The 19,594-nt window shown below is 43.5% G+C and overlaps 2 protein-coding genes across 6 annotated transcripts; one reads left to right on the plus strand and one right to left on the minus strand.

Annotated features, from left to right (window-relative positions):
* Nucleotides 1-176: 176 nt before the first annotated feature.
* Nucleotides 177-9,638, minus strand: LOC136682381 (proline-rich protein 36). Of its 4 annotated transcripts, XM_066658861.1 has the most exons (7): nt 9,434-9,638; nt 9,176-9,243; nt 9,026-9,079; nt 5,753-5,844; nt 3,941-4,028; nt 1,123-3,436; nt 177-997 (listed from the first exon to the last, which is right to left on the minus strand). In XM_066658861.1, the coding sequence occupies exons 6-7, from the start codon at nt 3,405-3,407 to the stop codon at nt 904-906; spliced, it is 2,379 nt and encodes a 792-aa protein (XP_066514958.1). In that variant the 5' UTR covers nt 3,408-3,436; nt 3,941-4,028; nt 5,753-5,844; nt 9,026-9,079; nt 9,176-9,243; nt 9,434-9,638; the 3' UTR covers nt 177-903. The 4 variants fall into 4 exon arrangements, with proteins under 4 accessions (XP_066514958.1, XP_066514956.1, XP_066514955.1 ...); XM_066658859.1 differs by lacking the exons at nt 9,026-9,079; nt 9,176-9,243; nt 9,434-9,638 and adding an exon at nt 7,979-8,156 and having other exon boundaries at nt 177-994; XM_066658858.1 differs by lacking the exons at nt 9,026-9,079; nt 9,176-9,243; nt 9,434-9,638 and adding an exon at nt 7,979-8,156.
* Nucleotides 9,379-18,904, plus strand: irf6 (interferon regulatory factor 6). Of its 2 annotated transcripts, none has more exons than XM_066658864.1 (8): nt 9,379-9,742; nt 11,885-12,058; nt 13,258-13,453; nt 13,541-13,636; nt 14,497-14,718; nt 14,980-15,372; nt 15,620-15,738; nt 18,139-18,904. In XM_066658864.1, exons 2-8 carry the CDS (start codon nt 11,885-11,887, stop codon nt 18,364-18,366), a joined length of 1,428 nt encoding a protein of 475 aa, XP_066514961.1. In that variant the 5' UTR covers nt 9,379-9,742; the 3' UTR covers nt 18,367-18,904. The 2 variants fall into 2 exon arrangements, with proteins under 2 accessions (XP_066514961.1, XP_066514960.1); XM_066658863.1 differs by lacking the exon at nt 9,379-9,742 and adding an exon at nt 10,228-10,434 and having other exon boundaries at nt 18,139-18,903.
* Nucleotides 18,905-19,594: the final 690 nt, after the last annotated feature.

A 19,594-nucleotide genomic window follows, 5' to 3' on the forward strand; every position in this document is an offset into this window, starting at 1 on the left:
GTGGGAGACATTGAGTCGCGGTGTGGGAAGTTCAGCTGAGGAAATCCTGGAGTAAATTTGAAATGATTGAGCTGCAGTTGAATCTGAGCTTCATTTCAGAGAAATCTAGCACTCTTTACCTCCTCCTGCCTCAGTAAAAACTCCACAAACAGGCCTCACTCTGGCTCGGTGTCCATAACTCAATTTAATTTTCAAATTAACATTCACAAGTGCATAAAGTAAATGAATATGTACAGATATCAAAGTGTCAGATAACCTTTCCCTGTAAAACACTTTGAATAACCTAATGTTTACAGTTAAAACACAAGGCTAGTTTGTTTTACCTTAAACTATGTCTTTGTTTTAATCAGAAACCAAACCCATTTCAGAGTGAGATTCTAGTCTGAGATTTTTAATCCGGACTGCTGAGGGGTTGTCTCGATCTCATCTTTGTAATTATCAGCGAACCAGCCTGTGTTTACACTGGTTTTAGTGGAACCAAAGATACATCACAGAATACATCATCATCAGAGGGCGTTGCACAGCAGCAGTAAACAGAGATGACAAGATGGCAGAGCATATAGACTCCCTGTGAGCATTTTTTTCCCTCCAAAAAGCAAACATGGATTAACTTTTGGCCATAAGATGTAGAAAAATACACAGTCCAGTTTTACTCAGGCTCTATTTGAGACCTGGCTGGCAGTGTGTATTTACACAAAGATAAGGAAGCAGCAAAGTGTGCAAAACCCACAGCACAAATCTGAGAAATTTGAAACAGCCACAGGAGCGGAAAAAAAAAACCTGCTGCTGTTCACCATGAAACAGCAGGGATGTCTATTATTCCTAGGTAAAACTTTTTCCCGTACATTCCCAGGTTATCTAATATATGTACAGTTGCTATGCAAGTAGCAGCTCTGGCCGAGATCAATCCAGCTTTATTACAGGAGTGATGGGCTGCTTGGTCCCAGGTCTGACGGTGAAGGTCATGCCGTACTGCTGCTTCAAGTGAGTGTTGCTGCTAAGGAACAAAAAGAGAAAACATTGAAGTTTGAACATTTCGAAAGCTGCACGTCCTGAGTCTAACCCAGTAGGTCCCAAAGTGAGGTAACACTGGCCCAAGAAAAACTTGAAGAATTTGTTTACCTTGGTGCCTTGGCCAGATCCTGAGCTTTCTTAGCCACTTTGGTCTCTAGTTCTTTCATATCCAGTCCTTGTGTTTGCATGGGCAGGGTGGGACTCTTAGGTTTGGGAGCAGTCTTTGACAGAGGACTGGTAGCTCCATCATCGTCGGACAGAGGAAAGTTCCAGTCATCTCCACTTGGGTCAACCTCTCGTGTCCGAGTGAATTTTGGGTCCATTTCTAGCATCTTCTTCTGCAAAATGCTGAGCAAAGTGGCATGGCTCGCAGAAACAGAAGGAGGTGGTTGACTTGGGACTTGGGTTTCATTTTTGTGTTGGGTTGGTGGAGCTGGAAGTTGGATTTTGGGTTGAGTTGATGGAGATGGAACTTGGGTTTTGGGTTGGATTGGTGGTTCTGGGAGTTGGGTTTTGGGTTTAGTGTTTGGAGGTTGGGAAGGTGGAAGAATAGGAATTTGGGCTGAAGTCTGGGCTTTTGTTTGAGTTGGTGGAGGAGCTGGAGGTTGGGTTGATGGAGGAGCCGGGGGTTTATTTGATGGAGGAGCCGGGGGTTTATTTGATGGAGGAGCCGGAGGTTGGGTTGATGGGGGAGCCGGAGGTTTAGTTGAGGGAGGAGCTGGAATTTGGTAGTTAATTTGGGTTGATGGTGGAGCTGGTGATTTAGATGAAGGAGCAACTGGTACTTGGGTTGATGGAGGAGCTGGAGGTTTAGTTGGTGGAGGAGCTGGAATTAGAATGTCCGCCTGTGGTTTGTGTTGGACCCTTATGAGCTGAGGGTTTGTGCTGGGACCAGCTGGTGGTAGAGGAGCAATGGGTGGTTTGGATTTTGGAAGAGTGGCAGGGCTGCTGGCAGCAGGAATGGAGGAATTGACAAATTGAACCACACTTTTTGCAGGGGGATCAGGTGGAGGAGTGCTGGGAGGAGCTTCATCTTCTGAATCAGAGTTGGCGAACTCAGGTGGAGGTGGGATGAAGGGAAGGTCTGTGTGCTGTGCAGGTGAAGAGGCAGATGTGTTTTCATTCGGATGATTCATAAAACTGGAGGGTTTGGGCTGTGATCTGGAAATGTTTGGGCTTTGGGGTTTGGGTTGGGACTGTGCTGGGACAGACAGTTGGGACTCCGGATTTTCGGAGGAGGCAAGTAAGGGGGTGACGGTGAAGGAGTTTGGTCTGGTTTCACTTGGATGGATGCTAACATTCATCGATTCCACAGAGCTACTGCTCTTGTTGCTGCTCTGCCTGGATAGTAGCATACGCTGTTTCTCTCGTTCTTTAGCAGCCTTAAGAAGGGCAAGTGGAGAGGCAAGACTCTCTTTTCCAGCGGCTCCTTCCTGCCCTCGCAATGTCTTGAGCTTGTGGTTCAGTAACGGGCTGTAGGAGCGAGGTCTGCTTGGAGAGTTTGGCTGATCCTTTACGTACTTCTGCTCTTGCACTGACAGTGTTGGTGAAGCCCTCTCTGTTTTGGGGGACCCTGTTACAGGGATCAACGTCTTGTGAGGAATGTCCTGCGATGCCACTGTTATTGCAGAATCCTCACAGACTGTCTTACTAGGGTTGGTGGGTTCTTTGGGAAGTCTTTCCTGCTGATCCTCCACCTCTTTCTCCAGCTGCACACCTAAACTGTTGCGACGCAGTGGTTTGACTGGAAGCAGCATGTCTTCAGCTGGAATGACCTCTTTTATTGGGGGTTTCCCATTGATGTGAACACCAACTGGGTTCCCAGAGGAGTCCTCCAGGAGCAGGATGTGCTGAGCCCATGAGTCCTGCTCGGTCCTGCTGCTGAGGACTGACCCTTTGGGTACACTGTAGAGCTTGGCTGTGGTTTGTGGCTTGAAGCTGGAAGCTGGGGTTGCTGCAGACACGGGAGCTGGGGTTAAATCGAGACTGTGCATGGAAGACAGTCTAACCGGCTTTGGTGGAGGCATCTTCTGGATCTTAGGTAGTGGAGACTCTGGCTTCTCTGGAGGAGGTGTGAATTTGGGTTCGGAGAGGGATGCAGAGGTGTCATTGGGAGGTTTTGGGGGAGCCATTGGCGGAGACTTGAGGGAAGTTAAGTCCAGTTTCTCTGATACTGCGTAGTCAGGTGTCGATGGCGGTTTGGGTGGAGGCATGGAGGGTGGTTGCAGCTCTGCCAGATCTACAGAAGGATCCAGATCTCCAAGGAATTCTGGTGGAGGTGGGATATAGTGAGGGGATGGAGGGATGAACTGTGGAGGTGGTGGAGGGGGCGCTACAGAAGGAGGGGCAGGAATCATTATCTCTCCTTCCTCTGGGTCTGTAATGCTGATCATCTCTCCATTACAGAGTCCCTCTGTGCTTCCTGTTCAAGGATAAAAAGGACAATTTTAACTTCTTTTAAGAGCATATTGTTAGCTTCACAGGGGCCTGGATCGAGAGTGGAAACATATGGGAGAGGACCGTACAAGTCGACCAGAGAGGATTCGATCTTGTGAGTGGTCAGTTGTGTCAAATATGACATTGTTTTGTTTGGAGGCACACAGACTGTTAAATCCATGCTGACATGGAGACCTGATTATTCATCAAATCCCGGGGGAGGCATGTTCAGGATGAACAGGGATAAGTTGGGATAATACACAGTTAATAATGAGTTTTTTCTTAAAGCCATTCCCTTAGCAAACAGTCACTTGACCTCTTCACTGACCACCTTCAGAGACTGATCTCTGAGCAAAGAAACTCTTAACCATGAGGACAAATGATCTTTGGGACACCGCGATGTTTGGGGACGTTTGTGGAATTTAGAGAATGCTGGGATATTCTGTGAAGTTTGTGATGTTGTGTATTGTTTGAGAAGTTTAGTTCTCACCTGGGTTTTCAATCAGGGTTCCATTCTGAGTCAGAAGAACAGGAACCGTGGGGGTGGGAACCGCAAACCCCAGTGATCCATCTCCAGACTGAAGGGAACAAAATAACATTACTGATGTTTAATATACCTTCCATGCAAGGGTCTCACCCCATGCACCAGTTACAACATCCTTTTGTGTGTTTATGTGTATTAGAGGTTTGGAACGCAGTAATGGGACACACCCCTGCAGTGCATAGGGCTGTTCTCAAACCGGTTCTTTAGGCTCTTCTCAGTTTTATTTATTTTCTGAGATGTCAAAGGCAAAGAAGGCGACTCCCTGTAAAAACAGACTTCGCTCGGCTGTGATTCACTCTCTCAGTCTGTGTGCGAGAGAGAGCGAGATATCCACATACTGGCCCAACATCTAAACCTAAACAAAGCAGCTGTATGCAAAACATTAATCACAGTCTTGTCACTGTCACATACACAAACACATACACTTCTGGTTGTTAAGGTATAATTGAGGAGTTGAGAAGTTGATGAACTAAACTTCAATATCTTCCAATGTTCTCTACATGTCATACCCTAAAGCCTGACCCTAAACCACAACCCTAACCTTAAACCCAATTTTAAACCCCAACCGTTAAACCAAGCCCCGACCATAAAATCCATCCCTAAATGCCAAATCTAAACCCAACAGGGAAGTGTGTGTGTTTGCAAAAGGTTTACCTGCACTGTGTGTGTGTGTGTGTGTGTGTATATATATATATATATATATATATATATATATATATATATATATATATATATATATATATCAGGCAGGTGTGTGTTTCTCAAGCTATGATTGTTCAGAGTGAAATGTGAAGAATGTTACTGCACCCTGTGCCACACCACAGGACCGTCGCTCCTCAACATGTCCTGTACACCAGAGAAAACTGAACACCTTTGAACCTTGAACACCTTAGAAGCCTGTGCACCTGAGGACCCACCGCCATGGTCAGGACAGATCAGTCAGTGGCACCTCCACAAAGGTGCATTCACATCTGAAGGTTTCAGAGGAAAATCTCACTGCAGGAACAGTTGCTTATGGCTCACTGAAACCCCCACCTCTCATGCTAAGAGACATGTTCCATCCTAGACGCCACCTTTTCTCCCCCATGGCCCCTGGGAACTGGACTTGGTCAAATGCGGACACGGGTGGACTTCCGTCACTTTGCCAGTTTCACCTGCTCTCAGAACCTCTGGACAAATGTTCATATCCCATGTTTATTCCCTGAACATTTTTACAGTCCACAGATGCAGTGTGTGTATTTGTGTGACTAGGTGAGTGTGTGGTGCTCTGCCCTGTGTTTGTTCCTGCCTTGCACCCAGTGATTTCACCAGAAACATCTGAAATGGGAAAGAAGTAGAATTGAATCAAACAGTACTTAGGAACTATTAGAACTGCTGGGACCAGGATCTGCTTGGATTGGGATCAGGTGGGATTGGAGTATACAGGGACAGGGATCTGCTGGGATTGGGATCTACAGGGACTAGAACCTGCTGGGATTTGTATCAGGTTGGACTGGGGATGTGCTGCTGGGACTGGGATCTACAGAGTCTGGGAACTGCTGAGATTGGGATCAAGTGGGACTGGAATTTACAGAGACCGGGATCTGCTGGTAATGGGATGTTTTGGGAATGTAAACAGGATGGATTAATCCTTTGCCCCTGAGCTGAGCTTCTGCTCAGATGTGGTTTTGGTTCTGATTTCTTGGTCAGACACAGTGGTGTTTCAGCCCTAAACTGTTCTGATAAGCTTTTGAACATTGCTGTGTTTGAGGGACTCACTGCACTGAAGTGTTTGACAGTGGGTCTGGACCGGACTTTGGCGGTGCCTGATTCTGGGATGACAGCTGAGTCCAACGTATATTCCACATTATCTGAAAAACACACAAAGAGAGCTGTGAGCACATGACAGAGCCGACAGGTGTGAACAGGTCCCCGAGCCAAAATGACGATAAGGGGAAGTGGGGTATTGGTGACATGGTGCAGTAGTGACAGACTGAACTGGTGACACTGGGGATGTGAAAGCCTTTTATTTAGGACAGAAATGATGATGGGATCTAGTGCTGGGAAATATGAGCGCAAATCAATATCACGATTAATTGTACATTTTACAATGATTAAAATTAATGAACGAGTTTATTTATTTATTTATTTTTAGACCCTCAGACTTGGGCTGTAAATATGTTCCAGTATTAAAGCTGGGATATTTTTTCTAATGTCGCTTGTTCCTCTCATGTTTTCTTAGCACTGTTTATATTTGGTGTGTGATTGTTTTGTTCGTTTTTTTTCTCAGCGTTTACAGTGTCGCCTTAATTATATTCATTTGTGTAGGTTGCTTCTATGTGGCAGGTAGGGGCAGACTCGTGACTACACTGTGGTAGTGTGGCTTTAAAGGGACAGTACATGAACACACAGTGGGAACATAACAGAATAAAAACAATCAATATTATGGCTATAGACAAGATTATGTCTGAATGATTATTTTGATTAATTTTCTATTAATTGCCTAGCCTGAATGGCGCTGCAGAGAGTTCTACTTCATTAACTCTGGTGCATATTAAACACTTACATCTAAAGTCAACAATATTCACTCTCCATGCACTGTTCCAGAAAGTTCTAGAGTGATGCTCTCTGTAAATCAGAACCGTGATTGGTTGATATTATGATATAATCTCCTTCAGGAACAATGTGTGGAACGCTGAAGGGTTCTGCTCTGCGGAAAACCAAACCTTTCACATTCCAGTAAAGAAATTCCTCTCAGGTGAATGCTCTTGCCCGAAACTTCTGAGAATTTGTTACTGCACCGAATTTGGAGCCGGTTCCTGACGGCTGTGGCGTGTTTATGGCTCAGGGATGGATTTATGGCAGAGGAGGTGTTTACCTGGAGCTGTTTCTTCCCCTGTTCGGGAAAAAACACAGGGACACACTCCGTGGCCTCAGCACACCACCCACCCACTTACTCTCTCTCTCTCTCTCTCTCTCTCTCTCTCTCTCTCTCTCTCTCTTCATCTCTGTCAGGGAAGGGGTTAATCAGGAGCATGCTCCTCTCACTGCAGGAACACTCTCTACATTCAGGAACATTGCTCTGAGAATCTGATGGTGTTGAGCCATCATCACCAGTGAAGTTTAACTGAATCCCATCAGATTCTCATAGCAATGTCCCCAAGATTCCTCCTGATTAACCCCCACAGTTCAAGAGGAACACTGTATCTCCACATACATTCCTTCATGTTTCTTTATAAAAATTAAAGCCGTGAATAACTGACTGTCTTCATCCACGTGATAAATACACTCAGCATCTACAGTCCACACACACTTCCTCAGTTCAGTGTGTGAGAGAGAGACCTTTGGACTGGACTTGTGTGTGTTTTGGCGTGAAAGCTCAGTGGGGTGTGTTCAGATTTACACACACACGGCTACACAACTCACCCTCAAATACAGCCCTGACATTGAGAGCAGCCACCATTACACTACACATGGCAACACTAAACACACACGTCGCACTACACATACCATCACATTACACACAGCAACACCAAACACACATCATCGCACTGCACACAGCGACACCACTAGTCACACTACACACACACCATCACTTTATACACACTTACCATTATGCTACACACACCAACACACTACACACAATGACACCACATACACCATTACAATACACACAGTCAGACTACACGCAGCAACAACATCACACTGCACACACTGTCACATAATGTCACACTACACAGATCAACACCACACACTCCATAACACTACACACAGCAACTCCCCATCACACTGCACACAGTACACACACACAATCCCACTACACACAGCAACACCACACTGCACTCAGCAACATCACACAGACGAGTTGGTTACTTAGAAAAGATTATCTCACAGCTGGTATTTCGTGTTCACAGTTGGAGTTTAAGAACATTGAATCTTTCAGGACTTTTGACACTGTACAGTGACAGTGTACAGACTTTAAAGAGGTAAAGTGTTTGATCTTACCGTAGTGTTTGATCTGGACACTAGTGTCGAAAAGGTTCGGACTCTTTGGTTTTAGAAAGTTCAGGGAGCTCCTCTTCATCTCTGCGGATACACACTGTGTGTGTGTGTGTGTTTTGTGTGTTACAACCTCATTTCTGCTCCTCTTCTGGTGGTGTGTGAGTGAGAGAAAGTGTGTGTATGAGATAGAGAACAGGTAAAATGTAGAATATAGGAGCTCCACCCCCCACACTCTTATTCCAGGTGAGGTCATATAGACCCACCCAATACAGATGAGGTCCGTCCAACTCACACACTACTAGGTGTTCTGGCTCTGCCCACTGCACATGTCCAGTTGACGCTCTGTCCTACAGGGGGCATTCTAAAAAGGGGGGGGGGGGGGGGTCTGATTTAACAGTGAGTTATCCACACAAGCTGAGATTGGAGTGAACAGTGTGTGTGTGTGTGTGTGTGAAATGCACTGGAGGCCTGAGGGACATTCTAGTCATTACACAGACGCTGGTTTCCATGGTAATCCCTTACTTAAACCAGCCAAACTGGTCAGACCGGCCCAGTCTCTCTTTCCCAGTGGAAACCAGATTCAGTGACTTAATAATCATTTTCTTAATATTACAGAGGGTGGGGGGGCTTTAAAAGACACTTACTGTTAGCGTAAGAGTATCATTACAGCAGGAACCACCAGAAAAAATAATCTCTCTCAGTGTAAATCTCGCTCTGCTTAGCGTAACAGCTTAATAGCTGTGATAGCTAGAAGCTAACTAACTATAAGGTGACGTAATGTTACGTTTGTTACGATTCAGTAAAGGATAACTACCTGTAAGCTATGTTAACACTATTAGCTAGCTCTAGTTAGGATAAGGGCTAGCTACTAGCTGTTTTAGTTGTTTACTTTGGAAAGGCAGCACTTTCCACTGTGTTGTTCAGGAATTGTGCTGAAGTCTCAGTTATGGTGCTGGATGCTCTGACAAAACCCAGGCTTAATATTTAACTGTGTTAAAATGTGTGTGTGTGTGTGTGTGTGTGTGGAGTGCTGGACAGGTATGACTCTACCTGCTTCTATCTCTGAGCTCCACCCTCTGATCTCATGGCCACACCCACCTGTGTCTGTGAGAGAAGTAAACTTTGGATTAAACACACACGCCATGGCAACCACACAGATCTGAACCATCATAAACACAACACTGATTTCACTGTTCTCACCTGGATGTGTTTAAACAGATTCAGAAAGGGATGGGCTCTTCTGGGAAAATCATCTTCTGGAGGAAATGCTGCGGCGTAAAGGGTTAAAACAGACGAAGGTTTAAAAGCACTTAAACACTATTCCCTGCGGTTCCCACACGGCGGCGCTTTACACTCTCAACACTCTAGTGACTTTACATGTAATTGTTGTGTAAATATCTGAGGGTGATTTCCAACCAAGGAATAAGACCGAGACACGACAGCAGCCATGTCTTTTACCTTATCTGTAACTGAGTTTAAATGCGGACACTGCTGAAATGGCCGCTGGCGTAGAAATCCCTCCGCACGCTACAATTCTGATCCCAATTTCACGCCGTAAAATTTAGTTCAGTTCAGTTGTTCACATTCCTGAATCTACACAACTCCACCGCCACCTGCTTGTCTTAACACACACACAGGTGATATTCCGCTGCTGGGTTCTGTTCGGTGGGGAGTATCATGTTCTGAGCTGAACTCTTTAATAGTCCACCGCAGGACAGAACCCACGCGCCAGTTCTGTGGCCCGTAGGTGCTGTCCTATGGAGAGAGGTTTGTCTCAAATTACTTTACAAATTCGTAAGTCATAAATATGTTTTATGTAATACATCCTAAACTGTGTCTCACGGTCTGCAGTTTGCAGTTACGTTTTTGATTTTCATAGATATGTCATAATTTTATGCGAAAGTAAATACATGTTTAAATTTACAATGCATATAAAGTCTCGAATTTAAAATGGATTTGTAAAATGTAAAATCTGCCTTTGTGGATCAAGTGCATGTATTTACGAAGGTAACTTTATTTGTACAAACTGCAGACCGTGAGACTGGGATGTATTCATCTGTGAATAGTGAAACATATTTTGAGACTAATTTCTGTTAAAGTCTAACACTACACAAAGTCAGATGAGGTTGTCTTTTACATGTTCATCCCATTGTAAACAGTTTCATTGGCTTTAAAAAGCCATAAAACTAATAATAATAACAAGAGTGCGAGAGAGGGAGAGGGAGGGAGCACGCACGTGACCTCACGAGCGATCAAAGGTGTGCCACACAGAAATGCGTGTGACGTCAACGCATACCTGAGTTTCGGGGAAAGGGAAAAACAGAAACACAGCGACGCGGAGAAAGCACCTTAAACAACTTTAAATCACCTTAAACCCGGGGGAGCCCGTTGTGTGTGGAGCTCGGAGCGCGCGGTTTATTCAGCTTTAATCTTGCTGAGGAGTTCCGACTCGCGCTCAGGTGAATCTAAACCTAGTTTTAGCTTTAGCCTTTAGCCTTGCACACACAATGTATACACTTTACCTATACACACATTCCGCGACCCTGAAATGGATAAACGGAAAAGTTAATGATGATGATGATGACATACACACCCTGACACAGTACAAACAGATCACACAAACAATACACACAATATAGACATACACGCACTGACAATGTACAGGCAACACACTGACAGTAAACACAAAGGCACAATAATACACACACATAGAGAACACAGTGTATACACACAAACAATTCACACTCGGACAAGACAAAGACAGTTAAACAAAAAATACACAACATAAACACAGTCAATACACACTGACATGATATACACACAAACAATACACACGCTGACACAATATACACCAAACAATACACACACACTGACACAATACACACACACAGACACAATATACATCAAACAATACACACACACACACTGACACAATATACACCAAAAAAATACAAACAGACTGACACAATATACACACATACTGATACAATATACACCAAACAACACACACACACATACTGACACACACACACTGTCACAATATACACGAAACAACACACACACTGACACAGTATACACCAAACAATACACACCGCACAATACACACACCCTGACACAGTACAAACAGATCACACAAACAATACACACAATATAGACATACACGCACTGACAATGTACAGGCAACACACTGACAGTAAACACAAAGGCACAATAATACACACACATAGAGAACACAGTGTATACACACAAACAATTCACACTCGGACAAGACAAAGACAGTTAAACAAAAAATACACAACATAAACACAGTCAATACACACTGACATGATATACACACAAACAATACACACGCTGACACAATATACACACGCTGACACAATATACACCAAACAATACACACACACTGACACAATACACACTGCACAATATACACCGCACAATACACACACACAGACACAATATACATCAAACAATACACACACACACACACTGACACAATATACACCAAAAAAATACAAACAGACTGACACAATATACACACATACTGATACAATATACACCAAACAACACACACACACATACTGACACACACACACTCTCACAATATACACGAAACAACACACACACTGACACAGTATACACCAAACAATATACACCAAACAATACACTGACACAATATACACCAAACAACACACACAGTCACAATATACACTAAACAACACACACACTGACACAATATACACCAAACAATACACAGACACAGTATACACCAAAAGACACACACACATCCAAACACAGCAATATTCACAGAATGCACAGACACAAAGAACACTCCTCCATCTCTTCTCTCTGTGTTGTTGTGTGATGTTTTGTGTTTATTGTTGTGTGCTTTTATGTGGTGTTGTGTAGATGTCGGCCCACCCTCGACGTGTGCGGCTGAAGCCGTGGCTGGTAGCGCAGGTGGATAACGGAGCGTTCCCAGGGCTGGTGTGGCTTGACCGCGATGCCAAACGCTTCCAGATTCCCTGGAAACACGCCACAAGGCACTCGGCGCAACAGGAGGAAGAGAACACAATCTTCAAGGTCAGATTAAACATGGCAGCCTATGGGGAGGGAGTGGGGTGGGGTTCCACAGACTTAAATATGGTCTTTAATGTTTTATTGAATTTGCTACTTTCTCCCCTTCATAAACCCTGGGGTCACCCCAGCTATCCCACTTTGGAAATTGACTGTCAGGCCATCTGTGCTTCAAATCCAAATGCACATATAGGCATGACATTGATTTTTTTTTTTTATTACGGAAAACCCAACATCCACTTTAGAGCAGATGGAGAATCAGAAACCTACGTTTGAACACTGATGTCTCTGTTACTACATCACTAAATGTACCCAATACTAAAATGGACTGAAATGAATTATGATTATTTTTCATTTCAAAGGATTGTAATGAGGCACAATTTACAAATATATTGTACCATTTTTGCATATAGACAGATATATGCATTTCTTACCAGCATAATTTAATTTATTAACACTTAATTGGCTTTGAATGGCAAGATTGATGTACATGTAGAAATACAGGTGAAATTTTACTGTACCAAATATCAGTAAGTTTGATGCCAAAACCATTCCATTGTCATTAAACCCTTGGCTATCATGAGTATCAGTTTGGCAAAATTATATGGATTTCTCAAAGAATTCTCTCCCTATCAGTAGATATTCAGTACGGCACAATGAGAGAATTATACAGTGAAATTTTGCCAAACATTATACAGTTTTGATCCTGGAACCAGGTTCTTTTTTCAGTCCCTGATTGTTCATGGTCCCTTGTAGAGCGCTGATTGTCCAGAAGAGAGGGCTATCACTCTATGCCATGCAATGCAGATGTCCAGCACAAACTCTCCATCTGTAAAATCTCCATCTACAGCAGAGATCACATTTGTTTTTATCCGACTAACGACGGCAGCTCGCAAAATTACGCCATGGTCTTTTGAAGAGTTTCAAATACTCCTGGTTGGCTGTGGGAGTGAAAATAAACCAGGGACAAGGGACCAAACAGAGAGTAGAATCCAAAAGAGTCTGTTAGAGATCGGTAGAATCTGGACTGTGCACTGGAGGAGTGCCGATACACACACACACTGCCTTTTAAACGTCGGGGTTCCAGAGTGGATGAGTGGTGTCTGTGTGGACTCATTCACCATGGGATGATGGGATCAATGCTCAGTGATACTACACCATCTCTCTCTTTCTCTGTTTCCCTCCCTCCCTCTCTCTCTGGTCAGGCATGGGCTGTGGAGACAGGGAAGTTCCAGGAGGGGGTGGATGAGCCGGACCCGGCGAAGTGGAAGGCCCAGCTACGCTGCGCTCTCAATAAAAGCAGAGAGTTCAACCTGATCTACGATGGAACTAAAGAAGTTCCCATGAACCCGCTGAAGATCTACGACGTGTGTGACATCCCTCAGCCTCTCAGTAACCCGGGTAACACACACACACACACACACACACACATACACACAAACGCACTTCTGTATTATATTTATAATGTGTGTGTGTGTGTGTGTTCAGGTTCAACAGGATCTGTTCCTGAGTATGACTCAGATGGTGAAGATGATGATGTTGCAGATACACCTGAACCCCCACCACCTCCATACCATCCTCCAGGTGAGACACACACTCAAACGCATATACAAACATGCACACACACACCACCCACATTAAAACTGTGGTGCAAAACCATGTTACAGTGTCAGCTTGTACAAAACAACAGTGTCCGAGTCGATACATGTTTTTTTTGAAGATTAGAGGCTTTACGAAGAATTTACCAAGATTTTACAAAGAGTTTACAATGGCTTCACTCTGCCAGGCGCATCGCATTAGCCCGATTAATTTGCATAAAGTTGATCTGATCTCTGGACATTTTGCTGCTTCGTTTCCACCAGACTTGACACGCCGGCGTGTCTGACAGAGCTAATGCTTCCCATTTGGAAATGAGTGGGATACGCAGCAGAGCAGTGTAATCAGTGTTACTTTTCTGATCCCGGGAAAATCTCCACCAGTGAAACATGGCAAAGAATCGGCAAAACACATGTTAGTGTTCCAGGTTACAGTGCTAGGATGAAATAAACAGTGTCTCTGAAAAAAAGAATTATTCAGAATTACAAACTCGCTGTGCAGTTTCATTTTAAATTGTGCTGTAGTTATATTCTTGTCTATTAGTTCTTTAAAGTTTTGAGCCACTTTCCACTTAAACGAACTTTAAAATTCTACCTTAAATGGTGATCTGTTTGAAATAAACCTCTCTTTAAAAGGACCTCAGTTTAGTTTTTAATGAATATTTTCCACAAAAACAAAAAAAATAAAACTGACAACAGTACACATACACCCACAACAGTACACACAATGCACACTACACACCAACACACACAACAGTTCACACAGTAGAAACAACAGTACACACAATACACGATTTTTTTATTGTGTGTGTGCATGTGTGTCTGTCTGTGTGTTTGTCTGTGTTTCAGTGAGCAGTTCTCCCCTAGCTCCACCAGTGTGGACCCCCCCTGGATCAGTGTCCCCTCTGCAGCCTCCCAGCTGCCCCCCCGCCCCCCTGGAGGTTTGGCCTAAAAAAGAACCAATGGACATTGAGATGGACATTCATCCAACAGTCCTTGAGGCTCCGACCCTTCCTGCCATTCCGGACACACTGTTAACAACTCCAGAAACATGGATCAGCTCGCTGCCCAGTGAGCACGCACATACACACACACACACCAGAAACACTATTAACCACAATAGCGCTTTCCCACCAATGAGGAACAGGTTCTGTTGACTGGAGAGCACCAAGGTTTTTTTGGTGGAAAGCGCTGTAAGATCTGTATCAGTTTCATGAGCTAATTGTGTTTATGTGAAAAGTCTTCTGTGTTTGTAACATGTACACAATCTTATACAACACTTTTCATCCAAGCATGCAGACATGACCTGTGTTTGTGTGTGTGTGTTTTCAGTGACAGATCTGGAGGTGCAGTTTTATTACCGTGGGAAGGAGATGTGCCCGGCCATGACGGTCAGTAATCCTCAGGGCTGCCGGCTGTTTTATGGGGACCTGGGTCCGATGGTGAACCAGGAGGAACTGTTCGGACCCGTGTCTCTGGAGCAACTTCGCTTTCCGTCCACAGAGCAGATCACTAACGACAAGCAGCGGCTCTTCACCAACCGTCTGCTGGACGTGATGGACCGTGGCCTTATCCTGGAAGTCAGCGGACACAACATCTACGCGGTGCGGCTGTGTCAGTGTAAAGTGTACTGGTCCGGTCCCTGCGCCCCGAACCCAAACACCCCCAACCTCATTGAGCGCCAGCGCAAGGTCAAACTCTTCTGCCTGGAGACCTTTCTCAGTGGTCAGTACCTTCAAGCCTCCGAGTTTAAACACACTCAACAGAAAATCAAGGCCCACCTGCTTTTCTTTGATCTTTACTGGTTTTTGTTCCTTGTTTGGTTCTTTGTACTTTAGTGTTTTATTTACTTTTTTTTTTATTTTTAATTAGAGCTGGAATCTCATTATCATAACACACACTCTCAAGGGCCCTGCCTGCACCCCAGTAACTGAAGAGTTTTGTGTTTGTGTGTGTGTGTGCGTGAATGTAGGTGTGATTGCGCACCAGCGCGGTCAGTCCTCTGCTCTTCCTCCGTTTGATATCCACTTGTGTTTTGGGGAGGAGTGGCCGGATGGTCGGCCGAGAGAGAGGAAGCTCATCATGGTGCAGGTGAGAGTCACAGATGCTCCAGGTCCATAAACCTTAACCAGCGCAAACTGTAAACTGATGTGTACCTCTCCAGAAATGTAACTATGCGTCTCATCGATGCAAACTGCAACGACTGTGATTGGTTAGTAGTTCGACAGACATTGTTTATGTTTAAACCGAAGAAGTACAGGAACATATACTTCTTCTTTCCACACTAATAGAGACCACAAATAACAGCAAACTCATAGCAAGAAATTTCCTCAGACCTGGTGTGGGCATCAGGGATAAATAAAAACGTTGAACAGAGGAAAAATACAGACGTCTTCGGGGAAAAAAGTAACTCAACAAGAAGCGGGGTAATGCAGGAAAAATGTGCCAGCTTTGTATTTGTTCTTTTACTGGCACTTTATGTAAACTATGTTCTGTCCCATAATAATAATAATAAAAAAAAACATCAGTTTTATATAGCGCTTTTCATACAAATGAAAGACGCTTTACAGAAAATGAAACATATAAAACAAGACAAACAATAACAGAAAGGAGGGATGTTATTGGAAGCTTAAAGAGATAGTTTTTTAAATGTTTGTAGTGAGTCTAAAGCATGGATGTGTGAAGGGAGAGAATTCCAGGGGGTGGGAGCAGCTATGGCAAAGGCCCTGTCCCCCCAATTATGGTGCTTTGCTTTGGTGATGGGAGTGAGGAGATTGGAGTCCGATAATTGAAGGCGATGAGATGGACAGTGATGCTGCAGGAGGTGAAAAATATATAGGGGGGCCCAGGTTGTTGGTGGACTTTTGTTATACAACCTCCTCCCTAAATAGTGCACTTTTAAGATGTATTTAGTAATTTTACTGTACTACTGCATGCTTTACTACATAATGTAGAGAAATGGTTCTCCTTGCTGTAAAACTCACAGTTCAACAAAGGAAGGACCAAGCAGTATACTGTCGTTACCACAACGTATTAATTTTATATCTAGTCTAACTATAATACTTGAAAGAATAAGTTCTAATAAAAGTTTCTAGTTCTTAAAAAAATACTTGAAAGATGAAGACGACTTCTTGGAAGATCAGCAGGCTCTTTATTTTCTTAAGGCACTGGAGAGCAATCACAGAAGGCCTCCTGCAGAATCACTCACAATGAGATACTGAAAACCACAGTTTACATAAACTTTTTGGGGTGAGGTCATCTCGCCCCTCCTATTAGGTTGCATTCCATAGGACCCCAATTAAAATGATACCCTCATCTTCTAGGTATGCAGTATATCATAGGAGCCCAATTAAAAAGGTATCCTTATCTTCTAAGGATGTCGTATATCATACCGTACCAGACAGTCTCATGCTACACCATTCTCCTTTTTTCCTAGAGTTCAGGCCTGAGTTATAAACTCAAGTACCCCTTTAATCATTCTAATATCCTCTGCCACAAAACTCATTTGTTTAAAATAATTCTCATGTCTTTATATTATTTGATTATTACAGTCACATGTTTTCTATATTATTTGTTTATTGCAGTCACATGTCTGTATATTTTTGCCTCTGGGGAAATGTCCCATGCCTGATCTATGAATAAGTGGATTCATATATTTTTCATATGTTCACTTTTTTCCTAATTCTCCATCAATACACAAGATGGTGTTTTGGATACACCAGATTAACTCATATGTATCTAGTAATGGGAGAAGCAGCCTTATATTGTGCAACATACCAAACTCAGCTTATGATAAATCATTTAATGTTGGACTGTATAGATTTTGGCCACGAGAGGCAACAGATCCCAACTGCAAAGCCCATAACAGAATTATTCAACAATACAAAAGCATCAGCGCTCCTAAAATTCCTGTCAATAATGAAACTTAAGCAACACATATAACAAACTTAAATAGATGGCAGCCTCAACATCCCTAAAATAAAACAGAATTTGTAAATGAATAATATCTTACTACCTTTCTTGCCATAAATGTGGCCCTATAGGCAGAAATGGCATTACTTACAAACTAACAAACAACTCAGGAAGGGGTTGGTAATTAGTTCATGAGTTGCCTTCTTTGGGTTTGAAGCAAGGGATTCTCCAAAATATGCAGGGGAGTGGTACTATAGTATCAGGATTGAGAACCACTGGCGTAGAGGAAGATATTTGATATTCTGCCCTAATGGTGTGGTACAGAGCGACATAGACACCAATGCAGATGTATAAATGCTCACAATGGCATAGGACTCTTATGTAGTCTACGGTGTAGGCTCTGCATCAGGTCAATGCAGAAATATAAATTTGCCTTAACCCAAACATTAAACCTTAACATCTAATGCCATGCTAAACACATTCATACTCTAGGACTTACATGGGAGACATTCTGACACAAATTTTCACAGTACTGTGTGCTGTGCTGTAATAACAATATTGTGTGTGTGTGTGTTGTAGGTGGTTCCAGTGGTTGCGAGAATTATCTGTGAGATGTTTTCCGGAGAAAGCACTCGCTCGTTTGACAGTGGAAGTGTCCGGCTGCAGATCTCTGTTCCAGACATAAAAGACAACATCGTCACTCAGCTCAAACAGCTCTACCACCTCTTGCACACACACCAGGGCCACGACACTTGGACAGTGTCCACCCCCAGCGTCCCCCTGCACACTGCTCTGCACTCTCAGTAACACACACACCAGGGAAACCTGTGCACACGCACGTGTGTGCGCTGACGTGTACAGTATAAGAGTAGATTCTGGAGCTCTTCATAATAAGTTCCCCAGTTTGTCAGATTGAAACCAATCATCTGCAGCAGGATTTGGACGAGGGGGTCAGGGTTTGGACAAAGGGGACAGGGTTGTGTTACTGAATCACTCTGTTTTATTCACTGTATTACTTGCTTATCTTATTGGCGTAGTTTGCCCTGTGTCAAGACAGCGTAATTTGGGTGTAGTGATGTCACAAAAACGTGCACAGCATCTTCTGCATTTTACTGTAGTTTTCTGTTTGAACTTTAACCTCTGCTCTCTCTAAGCCTCTCAGTCATTTAATGTAAACAATCATAAACAAATGATAAACAAACAAACTTTGTGATTTATTCTCTGCTTTTTTAAAATAGTGTGTGTGTGGTCACTAGTGGGGTGGAAATCTGATGTGCGTGTGTTTTTGGGGGGGGTCTGGTGTGTGTGGGATGTCACTAATGAGAGGGAATCTGGTGTTGGGCAGAGCATGTGTGTGGGGTTCATAGATGGTGATTAAAGTAAGGCTGAATTCCTTTTAGTCCCTTAACTTCAATAAACTCTACATAACCCTGACCCTTGAATTAAGCCTGAGATGCCTCCTGCTGGAATCAATCACACATACACATTACACACAGGAGCTTTTCTGACACTCATTCTAAATCCACAGTAATTAATATTGAATTGATTCATGTTCCTAACTTGTCTGGGCAGGATTTCTCCCTAAGTCTTTAGAGTGTGTCAAGAAATTTTCAACTATTCATCCAGAAGAGCTGAGGTTAGATACAGATGTTGAAAGTGCTGCAGAGAGGGTCATTTTTGTCATACCTATACACATGTATGTCGTAGCCCCCCACCCCCCAATTATTTCATTTTCAACAATGGTTCTCTTTCTCCAGATAGCTGTTGTTTATCAGTTTGTATTGCTTTCATGACAGAATATGCACACATAGTGTTGCAATACAGAATTGTCCCGTGTTTGGACACTAAAATATGCGTTCCTTTTTGATCCGATACAGGATATTGTTAAGTATTTTTGAGATCACACTTATGTTTGAGACAGAAACATACAGCTGTCTCTCAGACGTAGCGAGGGGCAGATTCTCCACGTCGCCTAAACAGAGAACACGCTTTTCATTGGTCATCTTTATTTAGCCAATCAGCAGCCAGAGTTATT

This window comes from Hoplias malabaricus, unplaced genomic scaffold, assembly GCF_029633855.1.
Source record: "Hoplias malabaricus isolate fHopMal1 unplaced genomic scaffold, fHopMal1.hap1 scaffold_32, whole genome shotgun sequence".
NCBI classification, from domain to species: Eukaryota; Metazoa; Chordata; class Actinopteri; order Characiformes; family Erythrinidae; genus Hoplias; species Hoplias malabaricus.

What these genes read in the sequence shown, in the direction of transcription:
- irf6 (XM_066658864.1), top strand. Translation starts at nt 11,885, where the DNA reads ATGTCGGCCCACCCTCGACGTGTGCGGCTGAAGCCGTGGCTGGTAGCG. An exon ending in CCTGGAGACCTTTCTCAGTG is followed by an intron (nt 15,373 to 15,619) that starts GTCAGTACCTTC and finishes GCGTGAATGTAG; the next exon opens with GTGTGATTGCGCACCAGCGC. An exon ending in GGAAGCTCATCATGGTGCAG is followed by an intron (nt 15,739 to 18,138) that starts GTGAGAGTCACA and finishes TGTGTGTTGTAG; the next exon opens with GTGGTTCCAGTGGTTGCGAG.
- LOC136682381 (XM_066658858.1), bottom strand. Translation starts at nt 8,057, where the DNA reads ATGAAGAGGAGCTCCCTGAACTTTCTAAAACCAAAGAGTCCGAACCTT. An exon ending in CTGTCAAACACTTCAGTGCA is followed by an intron (nt 4,029 to 5,752) that starts GTGAGTCCCTCA and finishes TGTTCCCTTCAG; the next exon opens with TCTGGAGATGGATCACTGGG. An exon ending in AACCCTGATTGAAAACCCAG is followed by an intron (nt 3,437 to 3,940) that starts GTGAGAACTAAA and finishes ATCCTTGAACAG; the next exon opens with GAAGCACAGAGGGACTCTGT.